At 43.7% G+C, this 13,854-nt stretch overlaps 1 protein-coding gene across 1 annotated transcript in view; it reads left to right on the forward strand.

Moving 5' to 3' along the window:
- Positions 1-8,839: 8,839 nt before the first annotated feature.
- COL17A1 (collagen type XVII alpha 1 chain) overlaps positions 8,840-13,854 on the forward strand; it is a 35,585-nt gene continuing 30,570 nt past the window's right edge. The window contains exons 1-5 of the mRNA XM_009643483.2: positions 8,840-8,894; positions 9,640-9,684; positions 10,477-10,575; positions 12,487-12,624; positions 12,983-13,030. Coding sequence (XP_009641778.2) covers positions 8,840-8,894; positions 9,640-9,684; positions 10,477-10,575; positions 12,487-12,624; positions 12,983-13,030 — 385 coding nt within the window. The remainder of the gene's footprint in view (positions 8,895-9,639; positions 9,685-10,476; positions 10,576-12,486; positions 12,625-12,982; positions 13,031-13,854) is intronic.

Below are 13,854 nucleotides of genomic sequence, written 5' to 3' on the forward strand. Positions count from 1 at the left end.
ATAGTAAAAGGAGCAAGCCCCAGTCTTTAGCGTCCTCCTCCCAGTCTCTGTCCTCCACCAGAACAGCCCAGGCCCTCCTCTCTGGACCAGTAAAATTCAGTTTGTCCTGTAAAGATCAGTGTTTTATGATGCACCCTATGCATATATAGCTTTACTATAATTATTGCTATTTATTATTTGTACTGTGATAAACCTTAGAAGTTGTAGCAAGCCTCCTGTTGCATCGAATGCTATATAAAGCCAGAGGGAGAGATGAAAGGCAGTCCTTAGCTGTACACCTTTTATATTAGTGAGTACAAACAGCTAAGACATCTTCTCTTGATCGCTGATGTCTCTTGGGACCTGGAAGATTGAGTTAGCAGTGGTTTTTTGCATCCTGACATTACTCACCTCCCGGCACCCCAAAAGCAATGATCAGTTCCCCACAAGGCTTTTATTCATGCCTGAGGTTACTCATGGTGAGTTTCTCAGTTGATGTGCAAACTGTGGACTCAGGGCATTGAGTCAGGAGAGTGACTCAGGAGACTCTGGTTGGCTCAGTAGCTGCCCAGCTCCACTCTGTAAAACCAAAGCACAGAGGGAACTGCAGTTGCTACCCAGAAATAGGTGTGGTTTCTTCTTCTCTGTGCGAACCATCCTTGTGTGGGCCTGCACTATTCCAATCAGCTTCTTGGCTGATTCACTAGCCGTGTAATTTATGTGTCAGTTGAGACGGAATTATCAGACCAATGTACACCTTATCCTGTGCTTCACAGCTCCCTTTGAAGTTGTAGATAACAAGTTATCATCACTTGGCTGTTTCTAAACCATGAACAAACCTTAAGCTGCTAGAGGATGGCCATGACAAAACCAGCTGATTCACCTTTGAGACTCTTTATCTTTGGACTCCCTTGCAGAGTGAAAAGCTGTAGCACAGCCCCCTTCCAGGTGCAGTGCATGTGCTGTGTAGAGTTCTGCCTCATCGTCTCAACTTTCTCAGTGCCAGCATCAGCTGCTGTAAACGTTTGGAGCATCTTTCACCAGAGAAAATGGTGCTGTCTTCAACTGTGATTTGAACTCTATAGCTGCCAGACTGAGGCATCAATTGAAAGCTCAAAGTCTCTGCTTCTGTTAGAACATTCCCAGGTATACCCAGCAGCAGCATGACTCCGTATCTGCAGTCTCCACCTTCTACCAGTGAAATAGAACAGGACAGATGGGGAATGGGAGGATGGTGAGTGTTACCTCCAAGAGGAGCTCAAGTTGCTCTAACCACCAGTCCGCACACCACCACTGTTACTGCAGAAGTGGCTGCTTGACGACCTGAAGCTAAGCCTGCTGCAGTTCATTGCACTGTGCCAGCCAGACACCTGACTTACAGTGGCTCTGAATACTTGAGGCAATCACTGACTTCAGTGAAGCAGCTTAGGACCTCTCTAAATTATGTCCTGAATGTTGACACTTGCCATTAGGCACCTGAGTGAACTTATCACTTGTTTCATCAGGCAGCATCCTCAACTTCATCTTCACCTAAATTCCCTCTTTTTAAATGCAGAGTCAGTGGTTCTCAAGGTGTGATTTATTTTCAGTTTCCTTTTAAGGCACCTCTGTGTCATTGCCTTTGCAAAATGACTCATTAGGAGACGCTCCATGAACACTTTGTTCTCAAGAAACTTTAAACCAGTATCTTTGTCACTGACAACATTGCAGGAATTTAAATACTGTAATTCTTCTATTTTATCAAAATTGTGATGGCTACCTTTTGTTTATATATATATAAAGAAAACTGGTATACAAAGGTAAAGGAGGGAGGAAATTCCTCCAGTCCTGAGGTCATTATCTTAAAATGTGAGGTCCCATCTCTTGCTCCATTGAAGTCTGTGTGCTATTCATAGAATCATAGAATGCTTTGGGTTGGAAGGGACCCCTAGAGGTCCAGTGAGTCTCTCTCATACTGGTGGGTCTTACAGAGCTAGGATAGCCCAGGGCATTCAGTACTGTCTTTTCTTGAACTATTTGTGAGCAGCTAGGGAATGTCTGAAGCACACAGCTGTAGATTGTGCTGGAAGCAGACTGTCGTAGTTTAACCCTGGCCAGCAGCTAAGCCCCACCCAGCTGCTCGCTCACGATCCTCCCCCCCACAGGTGGGATGGGGGAGAGAATCAGAAGAGTAAAAGTGAGAAAACACATGCGTTGAGGTAAAGACAGTTTAATGGGTAAAGCAAAAGCTGCGCTTGCAAGCAAAGCAAAACAAGGAATTGATTCCCTGCTTCCCATGGGCAGGCAGGTGCTCCAGCACATATAACAGTGACTTGGGAAGACAAACGCCATCACTCTGGACATACCCCCCTTCCTTCTTCTTCCCCCAGGTTTATATGCTGAGCGTGACATCATACGGTGTGGGATATCCCTTGGGTCAGTTGGGGTCAGCTGTCCTGGCTGTGCCCCCTCCCAGCTTCTTGTGCACCCCCAGCCTCCTTGCTGGTGGGGTGGGGTGAGGAGCAGAAAAGAAAAGAAAAGAAAGCAGAAAAGAAAGGCTCAGTGTAAGCCCTGCTCAGCAGTAACTAAAACATTGCTGAATTATCAACACTGTTTTCAACACAGATCCAAAGCATAGCCCCATACTAGCTACTATAAAGAAAATTAACTCTATCCCAGCCAAAATGAGCACACAGACATAAAATGAGATGACCAAAGTGCAGGTTTAAAGTGCAGTTGACAATGATGTGTCATGTTCAAAGAGTGTGAAGTTCAAAATGCTAAAGCTGCTTTTATCCTTTTGGTCAAGGCTTAATCCAAGTGCAGTTTGGCCAGGTACCAGGCTGAGCTTTACACCTCTTAATGACTTAATTACCACATGTAGCTGGTTTAGACAGCTAAATGCCCTTTGATTAGCGTTCAGAAGGCAGAGTCATGGATGCTTCCTCCATGCAGGGAGGAAATTATGCTTCATAAATATCTGTCTGACTAAAGATAAATATACATACAAGTTCTGGGATTTAGGAGATGCATTGATGGATTTTGAAGAAGTCTTGATCCCTATGAACAAACACAGGGCATAGCCTTTGGAGTGGCAGTATAATGCAGTATAGCAGCCATGTCCCTAACCACCTTTGGAAATTTTCAGGATGGAATTTGAAAGAACAGAGTGTCATCTTGACAGTACGCAGCTACAATCCCTCAAAAGGTCTGTGCAAAAATATGCATCGAGTTCTTTCCCATTCAGTGGTACAAATCTGTCAAAATCTGTGCAGGGTGAGAGAAGCCAAGGTGAATTCTGATTCTTATAAAGCAGCACAGGGCACCAAATGACACTGTCATGTTCAATAGGAGGAAAAATCTTTACACAAGATATCGTTAAGCTGTAAAAATCTTTGCTGTAGCATGCTGTAAATACTAAAATGTTGTACAGATTAAAAAACTAATTGGACAAATTAATAGAAAATATCCAGCAAGGAATGATTGCAATGCTGCTGCTTTTGAGTTAGGAAGTATCCAGTGTACACCAGGAAAATACCTGCATATGCTTGTCCTGTTCACATAGTCTTCCCAGGGCTGTTAAAAGGGATGATGGTGGAAGACAGGGTTGTGAGCTGGATGGAGTTTTGCTTTGACCTACCCCGGCTGCTCTTCTGCTCCAGTTCCTATTCAGTGAGAAGTCTGTAGGTGGTATACATGGAAGAAATGTTGTTCCTTACTCAGTTTGGTGTATTTTTATTTATTAATAGTGCTGCCTTCTGAATAGAGCATAAATACATATGGGGTTGGCAAAGCAGTTCAGACCACTGACTTTGAGCGGTGTTCAGCCAGTTTGTACTAGCTGGGAGTTTAGTGCCTTGTATTGCAAGCAGCAAAATGTGCATAGCTTGCAGCCAGCTTTGCAGAGACATCAGCAGGTACTGTGTAAGAAAATGTATCAGAAAGCACTGCCATAGCAGTTCATTTTTCCTGACATAAGCCTTCACACCTTTCTCTGTTTGGCATGTAAATAGTTAATCTACCTGAGATAATAGGTAGGAGCATTTTTCCTTTCAATAAAGTTTGGTTCCTGGAGGCAGATCTTTTTTTCCAGCGAGTCTGAGATAATTGGAAGGGTAGGGTGAGGCAGGAAACCACGACACGCCTTTGTTGGGACTTGTTTAAGAGCACAGGAATAGAAAAGCAGAAGAAGGGCGAGAATAAGACAGGTTAAATAAAGAAGAGGTGAACATTTTTGGATGATCACTCAGATTCCACACACCTTTGGAAGGACGTGATATAAAGTGTAGGTGGCAAATTTTGGTAGAAAGGAACGGTTGAGGAGAAATACAGATTTTCAGTTCAGTAACCAAAGCACTCCAGGTAAGTTAAATTACTAAAAAAAAAAAAAAAAGAAGAAAAAATATCCTGTATTTTCTCTCTTCCAGATTCCTTGCAGAACAAGGCTGTATTCTCAGGCAAAATAGAGGAGGTGTTACATTTTTATGTGGGGAATACAATATAAAAATAAGATTGTGTAAGAGCTGGGTCATTTTGGTTTTGTGTTTCTCAGTGAATATATCTCTTTTAAAATAAGTATCAGGTGAAAGGAGTATACCTACTGGGAGATAAGAAATGCGAAGCCAAGCTCTGGGTACATCTTTAATGCATTTTGTGAAAGCACTGTGCAAATAGATGAAGTTTAGCTGGATGTTCTCTGTTCCATAAGGGTACCAACATGGTGAAATGCAGATCATCTGTTGGCTGTTTTTAAAACTGAGCAGATCTGAAATGTGCTGGAGGAATAATGATTGTAAATTGAAGCTTCAGATGGTGGGTGCAGCGTGTAATATTAAGAAATTGATCTCTAGTCCTGAGAATGCCTGGAACTGATTCTGAGTGAAAGTTTGTGTTGCCGTGGTCAAGCTTTGCTTTGTCTCAGAGAGGTGGGTTTATTTGTCATCAGTGACTCATTGATTATGGACTTTTGGCCACATTTTTGTCATAGAAGGTTAGGAGGCACTGTAAGGTGTTTCTAAAGCTTGTCACAGTAACTCAGAAAAGTCTTATTTGAGAATCAGTTTGAATCCTTTCTGCACCAGTTCTATCAATTTGAACGTAGTGGCATAAGGTAAAAGACCTGTCTTCTCTTCCTGTCTTTGAGCTGACTTGTAGAATGACTTCGGGCAGGTTGCTTGTCCCTCTCTGACTAGTTTCTTCATCTGTGAAATGGTGACAGCAGCACTTTCCTGTTCTGCAAACCTTTTTTATGTAATAGCAGATTGTTTGTCTCCCTTTCTATGCCAGAGGCGAGAAGCTTGTGCAGGTCAGAATGGCCTTGCTTTGGCCTGTTTCTCTTTGGGTAGCACAATTAAGTAGGCATGGTGAGGACACATTTTTGAAAGGAAGGCACCTGGCAGTGCAGAGTGAAGTCTGGGCTGTACTCCTGCTTGTGCTCTGGGAAATGAGCACATACTGGTGTCAAAGAAGCTGGGACAGATTGCGGGCAGAGCAGAATTTGATTCCTACAACACATCCAGGCTTTGGCTGAGCATCTAACCTGCTTCCCTGGCATTAGCGTCATTTCAGTTAGTCTACAAAATGAGCAGATTTGGAAGCATGATTTAGTTGATTTGACTCTGACTGTGTTGGTTTTGGTAGAATAACTGGAAAGGAACAGCTTTTAAAGCAGAATGAGAAGGTCAGATTCCTAGAGAGTGGGGTAAAAGAGAGATAAGGGGCCATTTTTGAACCAGTTCTTTTAGTCCCAGGACAGTGGCACCTGAAAGGCTTGATTAAGAGGAAGGGGCACCGTAAGAGACATTTGATATGATGGGACCCATGGCATTTACTTTTAACACAGTCAGTGATGTGGTTTGGAGGCATCTACTGAGTCTCAGAGTATTCGTGATCAAAGGGTTCCACTGACATTAAATATTATTAAACCAAGCACCTGCTGGTGCCTCTTTCTCCTAATGGAGTGTCTCGCAGCAGGAGCCTTTATTAATGGAGGGAGGAGAGAGCTGAAAGGATGTGTTCTGAGAGTGTAACAGCGTTCTGACATGAAAACTGGAAGGACATTGTGGAGGAATAAAAGAATCTGAAATGTGCCTGCTTTCATATTTCCATTAGAATATGTCTTTGTGGCTGTTCCTCTCCCCTTTGAAAAATGTCTGTAATAAACTTTATTACCATTGCACACAATACCTAATTTCTAAACTAATAAGAGGGTTTTGAATGTCCCATCTCAGGCTGGCTCAGGATCCTTGCCAGTGCAGCCAGGTGGAACAGGGGGCACCCTGCAGTGTTGGGCTTATGTGAAAAGCAGAGATATAAGCACGCTTTGCAAAGCTGGGCAGCTATTACTATCCTGCTTTTCAGTGCTATACAGAGAAGAAGCAGTGTGCACAAGTGTGGCAGTCCTAGACCTCTCTTGGTTCCTGCTGCCATTAAGCTCTGCAAGTTCCCTGGTTTTGTGAGTGCCCAAGCCCACTACAACCCTTGAGCTTATGTTAAAGTGGCCATAGGGTTGCCCTGTCTTATGCTGTCCACACTGTTTGAGAGTGATCCCACTTCACAAGTTCCTGCTTGTTGCTCTGAAATAATTGCAGGTGGCTTCTCTAATTCAACAGTGCTGTTGCTTTGCCACAGACACAGCCCACAGCTATGTCTTTGTGAATCCAGATAGCCTGGTGAAATGAGTCAGTCCTGGCAGATGATGGAAATCCAGCTCAGTCAGCGGGCTGGAGCCTGGACTGGCTTTTGCATTCACGTGGCAAACACACATGCAACATAGATCAAAATGCAACATGTGCTGGGGCTGGGCTGTGACATGTGTGGCTCCAAAGATGTGGTTTAACTTGTTTTGGTTGTTTTTGGATTGGTTTCAGAGCAAGATATTCCCCTTTCTCAAGGGAAGGCAAAGATGCAAGAGAGGCATTCACTCCATGGGGGTGCTGGCCTCTTCCAGCATCCATAACCAGCACTGTTTCCCAGTCGTAGAAGGGAATTGGAGTTCTGGGGCTACAAAGCAGCAGGAAAGTGGTTTCCTAACACAAAGCCATGTTCCCTGCCAAAAACACTGGCAAAGCCAACAGTGCTGACATCTAGACAGCAGCTTCCAGCATTTGTTTTTAGGGAAGGAGCTTGCAAGATGCTTCTACTGTTGATGCAATAAGGAAGAGTAGCAGAGATATATTCCCTTTCCTTGGAGTGAATGGCCAGGAACCCTTCCATTGCAGGAGCTGTCACCCTGCTGGAGGAGGAACTCTCCTAATGCATATAGCTGTAGTCCTGCATATGCCTTGGAGTCAGCGCCCTGGATAATCCCTTGGAAATCCCCAATGTTAGCAAGCACTGCAAGGGTTGGGTAGTATCCTGCTGCCAAGGTTGTGTAAGGACTTGGATGTGGCCTCAGGAGCCCCATTTACAGGACTGCTTAGCCAAGCTCAGGGTCTGAGTTGCGGAGAGTGAGGGCTGTGGGCACTGTGGGTGTTCTCTGCAAAGTTCAGCTGAGTCTGTGATAGGAGGCTAAAGTGGCTTGCCTCCTGCACTCAACATGTACCTATCTAGCTCTGGGAATAGTGGGAGCTGCCCGAAGACAGAACTGAATCTGAACTTCAGATACTGCTGCACATTCCCTGCTGCATCCTGCCTTGTGTAATTATTTATGCATGGGCAGTACCAGGATAACATCAAGGGGGCTACTTGGTAGACACTTTGCAGAAGGGTAAGTGGAATCATGACGATCAAACTCAAGTGGTGGCTGAATTCGAGGGCACAGTCATGGGTTCTGCCTCAAGCTGGGCTCTAAAACTTGGAAGGAATTCTGCCCAAAGCTTTTTATTAGACTCAGCCTGTTAACTGTGTAGTGTTTGGTACAGAGCTGCCCCTTCAGTTTTAAGGAAAAGTCTTCAAATGCAGTGGAGAGTTTTGGTCTATTATCACCTTGTGCACAAATTAAGATCTCTTCCTTCTCATTGTTTGTGGCTGCACAAGATGAAATGTTATCTTAGAGAGACTAGGAGTGAGGAACTATATATTTCCTTCTGACAGAAGTGTTTTCTTTTCTAGCTGATGTTTCAAAAAAAAAGAGATTGTACTAGAGAGGGATCCAAGTCATGAAGAAGAGTATACACAGCATTCACAGCAGTGATTCCAATACCGTGTAGACTGACCTGAGCTGGCATTAAATTAGATCAGATTCCAAAGCCACAGACAAGGCCTCCAAACCATCTCTGCTCAGCCTGTAAGACAAAGCACTTTCTACCTTAAGTTCCTTGCTGCTGAAAATAGGTACCTCCGGTGTTGTTCTGCTTCACTAAAGGCAGTGCTGTGGCTTTAGCATCAGCATACCCTGAGAATGCACAGTATTACTGTCAAGTATCATCTCTGCTTAGGTTTCTCTGGCAGTACTAACATGGTGTAGGTAGTTTACTCCTGCAGCTACCTGCATTTCTAATCCTGTGCTGTTGAGTCCTGCCCAAAGCAGATGTGTGGGAGTGGCATTTGGATCCTGTGGTTTTGATCAAGACTTTATAGGGGCATAGCTGGAGATCATAGTGTAGTGCCACAAATTCTGGATATGAATCCAGGTCTAAACTTCTCCAGCACTGAGTGGATTTGCTTCAGTTGCCTCTGTCTCAGCTGTTGGCTTTACAACCCTTCCTGCTGTTTTAGCTCTGCTGCATTGTGCAGCATCCAGTTTTGTAGGCAAGTGGTGCTAGTCTACTAGTAATACTCACGTGGCTCTGGAAAGGCACCCTGGCAGAGATGTCTTCCAGGCAGTCTAGTCCCCAGCTGAAGGGAGAAAAGTGGTGGGACTTGTGGGGAGCTGTTGTTATCTCCTATTATTCACAGAGCTCTGAGCACAGTCTCTGCTTTCCCTGCAGGTGGCAATGGTATGGATTCTGTAACAAAGAAAACGAGGCAGGATGGATCAGAAGTTACTGAAAGACGTAAGGAGAACATTTTTTATTTTTACGTCATGCTCTAAAAAAACCAGAAGTGGATGCCCAGTTTTGTAAGGGATTGAATGCTGATCAGAGGTCCAGGACTAAATACTGCACCTGTCCTTGGTCTTTGTTGAAGTCAGAATAAGGAATAGAACAAGCCAAGATCAGACAGTTAGAGACATGTAGCATGACCAGATTGTTTAACCACAGATGATTGCCCTGTGGCAACATTTCTAGCCAGTAGTGCAGACATTTAGATTCTCCTCCTACCTCTGATATCAATGCCCTGCATGGCCTAGAAAATGTTGTTTAGATCTCTTTTTTGGCTCTGTGTTAAACAGAGGATAAGTTTCCTGCTGGCGTTATAGGAGTTAGCTAGTAGGAGGCTAGTAAGGGGCCTGACCATGGGCTTTGCTTTTCTGTTACGGCGATGGCTGTGGTTCAGAAGTGCCCAGAAATAATAATTGCATGTTTTACAGGGATCTTGAAAGAAAAAAAGTCTTTCATGTAGTTCTTAGTTTCATGATGTTCTTAGTTACTGCAGAGTTAGAAAGGCCAGCAAACAAACACACAGCATTGTGTGCTAATGAGACTGCAACCCCCAGGCAGCGTGGTCTTAAGGGACTTTTCTTTAAATGAGTCAATCTTCTTTGAATGAGCCGTAGTCTTCCATGGAAATTATGTAGAACATTGATCTTGTTTGGCTATATTAACATGCCATTACTTCTGCAACCTTTTCTTTCCTCAGTTATTACAGAGACAGTAACCACAAGACTGACGTCCTTACCACCCAGTAAGTAATTCTCAGTCATTACATTACTTCTGCTCAGTGTTCTGTGCCTCTCCATGCTATTTGACTGCATTATTTCCATAAATCCCTGAGTGCAGCAGGTCTTGGTGCAGAAAGACTTGCACCCAAAGAGAAGCTATTTTCAGAAATGCCTCTGCCAAAATACTTGTTAGTGGAGAGAAGGAGCAGTATGTGGGGAGCCATCTGGGTATTGTGAGAAACACAGGTGCACAGTCCACTAAGACTGGTAGACCAGACTCTTTAGGGGCTTAATCCCAGATATATCTCCAGTGGTGGCTGTCTCTTGGGGACAAAGTTCAAAAGTGGTGGGTCTGCAGCCTCCACTGCTGGGGCTGCAGTGTGTTCCCCTGTCGTCTTACCCAGTTGACAACAGTGAGTGAATCTTTTTGGGTAATATCAGATGTCACGGGTGATTTCTACCTCTGTAGGAAAGCACAAGTACCAAGTAGGGAAGAATCCTCCATGCTCTTTATATCACCGTATTCTTGGCTTGCTGCAGCAGGGTTGGAATGGAATTGCACTATCATCTAATTTATGATGAGTGTTAACAGGAGTATCCTTCAGTCCATGTATGGAGCAAAACTTGAATACAAACCTGCTGGGTCTGCAGTGTGAATGCTTATCTGCTCTGCCAAGACACTTCTCTGCAGTTCTGGTATCTCGCCGGATGTGAAGCTATACTTGTAATTGAGTCTGAGGACAGTCTTGCAGTGTCCTTGCTCTTCTCATCTTTTACTCTGAGAGAATGTCTCATTTTCTGTTCATCTCTTCCAGAAGGAGGGAGCAGCAGTGGACTCAAAACATCATCTCACACTGGAGGGAGCGGAGTGGAAAAGAGGTCTTACACCCATAGCAGCAGCTATGTAACTTCAAGTAAGGAGTCAATACATTGCACAGCGAGGAAACAGAGAGCAAAGGCAGGATAAATGGTCTGGGGAGAGATTCAGGGCAGGGAAGGAGAATGACCCAGAGGTAAGGAAAACAGGGTTTATGAAGGTAGTAGTGGCAAACCCTCAAAGCAAAGGTATTCCTTCCCTAAAGTTGGATGAGTAAATGGCAAAATTCACATTTTCCACAGGGAAAACTTGATTTCAGGAGAAAACAACAAAAAATGCCATTCCTACTGTTGTTAGGAAGTCATTCAGAAACCGAATTTCCCTTCTTTCAGGACTTCCAAATCACAATCTTTCTGTCCATTTTTGTTCAAAAGACAGTTTTGATTAATCTTTTTGTTGATCTTGCTGAGGATAGAATTCTATTAAAGAATTTCCTAAAAGATATTTCTTGTGTGTGTGTCCATGGTTTTAGCACATAGAACAAGCAGTCTGCCAGATTTTCTGGATGTGCTAAATCAATATGTGCTGTCTACTCCATAAAAACAGGGTTCTTCTCTAACAGCATTCTTTGCCAGCTGTTAGATTGTCACAGCAAAAGTTTCTGAAAAATAAGCTTCCTAGCCAGGTTTGTGGCACAACCCTCTTTCTGTCCCCAGTGCAACAGAATGTATAACTATCCTTCTAGAAAACATTTTCCATGCTCCGAAAGAGCCGGCAAACCAAAGGGAATGAAGTGCACTTTGGAAAGTCAGCAGGAGAATTAGCCATACCCAATAGATCTGACAGACACCTCCATACCAATTAAAGGCCAGAGTGTGGAATCACTTTGCCTCAGGGCAGATGTGAAGAAACTCCAGTGAAGATGTCGGTCTAATTGTCTGGACTGGCACTAGTCTGAGAACTGAATCCAGCCCTGCAAACTCAGACAATTCTGCAGGATTGATGTCTTCCTTGTTATTTCTATACAGTGTGTGGAGAAAGAGGAAAGAATCTGAACTTCAGAGATAATGACTTCTTCAAGTTTCACAGAGCATTTTCTAATCTCTGCTTTCCCACTCTGCTTGCAGAATGCCTCCAACAGAGGCCCACTTGTCACAGTAGTTCTTTCTGCTGAATTAAGTGGAAAAATTACAGAACAAACCAGGTCCTTGTAGAGGGGAAAGTTGTCAAAAAAACACTCTGTTGAGATCACTGCTCATCAGTGTGGATATGTTGCATTTTATCACAGGGCTCCCTTTTTACTGCACTCTGATCATACTCCAGAATTAGATTTCATAAAGAGTATGAACACATTAGTTATGGCTGCTTAGTTCTTTCTCCACAGCACTGATGTGAATTAGGAAGGGAAATTCTTTCCTCTGTCTAAATATAGCAGCCACTAACAACCTCCAGGCTGCTTTGAGCCTGGCACACACCTCAATCACTTCTCCAGGAAATGGACTGACTAAGGCAGGACTTAGTGAGACTGTGGATAGCTGCTTTGGAAGGGAAGTGGACTCATCTCTGCTTTCACTTATCTCATGAACTGCATCCTTCACCACTTTGAGTTTGGGTTAGCAGTCTCCCAGTTTTTGTGGCCTATGTCATGTAACACTTGAGTTTGCAGGTGGATCTGTATCCAAACTGAAACCCAGCACCATCCAGAGCCAGATTTATTCCAGCTCAGGGGAGATGGCTCATTCATTCCCCTAGGCCAAAACCTGCTGTCATGTATGTCATTGACAAGATTTGTTTTGAAACCACAAAGAAAACCAATACTCCTTTCTGCACTGAATGCTGAGGACAACCAAAGGTAGACCCAAATGTCATTCTTGCTGATCTCTAGTTGTGAAGTACCAATGCAAATTTGTCCAGCTCAGAAGGCAGTAGCATAAATTACCCAGGGCATCCAGGGTGTACATCCAGGGCATATCTGCAATTTGCTGAGAGCATTTTGTTTTACATATAGGTGGAAGTGGTAGATTGAATTCATCATCATCGTCCTCCGGCTACAGACAAACCCAGTCTCCCAGCTCTACTCTCACCAAATCACCTGGTTCAACATTTGAAAGAAAAACCTATGTCAACCGCCATGCAACATACGAAGGTATCACATAACATGCCATAGAAAGGAGACAATGTGTAGTGTGTACTCACACTCACGTTAATGCAGGATTGTCCCAAATAGCACAAGAATCCCCTTGTGGTTTTGCTAGGAAATCAGCCATCAGGGACACATTTTAATGATTAAATCCTGTTTATAGTAATGCTCATTCCTAAAAGGAGTTGTGACATATTTTTGTTGAAAGACATTAGCAGCTCTTTCATGTAATCCTGAATAGCCTTTTTTTTTAATGGAAATGTTTGTTACCCACTGGGATTAGACAGTTACCTAGAAGACCTGATTTTACAGCTTTTAATGATCTTTTGCAAAGTATTAATGAACACCTTTCTGTTCTTTCCAGGGAGCTCCAGTGCCAATTCTTCTCCTGAGTTCCCCAGAAAAGAGTTTGGTATGTTCTTTTTAGAGCTGTCCCTCTGAACATTATGCCAAGGTCATGTGAGTTGGTGACTATGGTGGCTTTTTGCTCATTGCTGTGTCTTAGTCTACCTATGCTGCTTTGTATTGGGCAGCCAGTGCAGCTCCATGACTTCGGAAGAGTTATTTGGGATTTACATTAACAGCTGACAGCAGGGTCTCTAGCTGACACATATTCAAATAGAGGGTGCTTACCATATATCTGCTACCCTCAGCTGCTTTTATGTGGCTCCCCATATGGCCTAGGACATGGACAGGAGAACATAGATATGGGATGCTTCATAACATTTCCTCCCCACCCTGCCATAGCTGGGAGAACAGCTCCAAGCAAGAAAGCCCAGACTCAGGATTTTGAGCCATTGCTGGAAATACTTTTCCAGTAGCTCTTTTCTAAGCTTCAACATGTTCATATGGAAGGATGAACTGGCTATCAAGTGATATATTTACATTTAATATTGTCAGCAGGTGTGAGCCTGCCCTGTCCAAATTTTGAGCTGCCAGCGAAACACTATGGTTAGGCCATCTTTCTGGCTCAGAGAGGAGGCAGGGTTTCACAGTGATCAACCTGGGTTGGTGAGTAAACAGGCCTATGAGCTTCCTTTTGGTCTGTTGAAATGGGAGATCACCATCTATGAACAATGTTTATGTGTACAAAAAGAAACAGCAGTTAGCCCGGAAATGCTAAAGGTGCTACTTACTCTTTAAGATACCTTATGGTCTAAAGGGGGCCTGGTAAAAACTCTTAAGGGTTCAATTCCCCAGCCATATCCCAGGCAAAGAAGGTCACTGTCTGAATCT

This window comes from Egretta garzetta, unplaced genomic scaffold (genome assembly GCF_000687185.1).
Source record: "Egretta garzetta isolate BGI_Z169 unplaced genomic scaffold, ASM68718v1 scaffold8, whole genome shotgun sequence".
Classification (NCBI taxonomy): domain Eukaryota; kingdom Metazoa; phylum Chordata; class Aves; order Pelecaniformes; family Ardeidae; genus Egretta; species Egretta garzetta.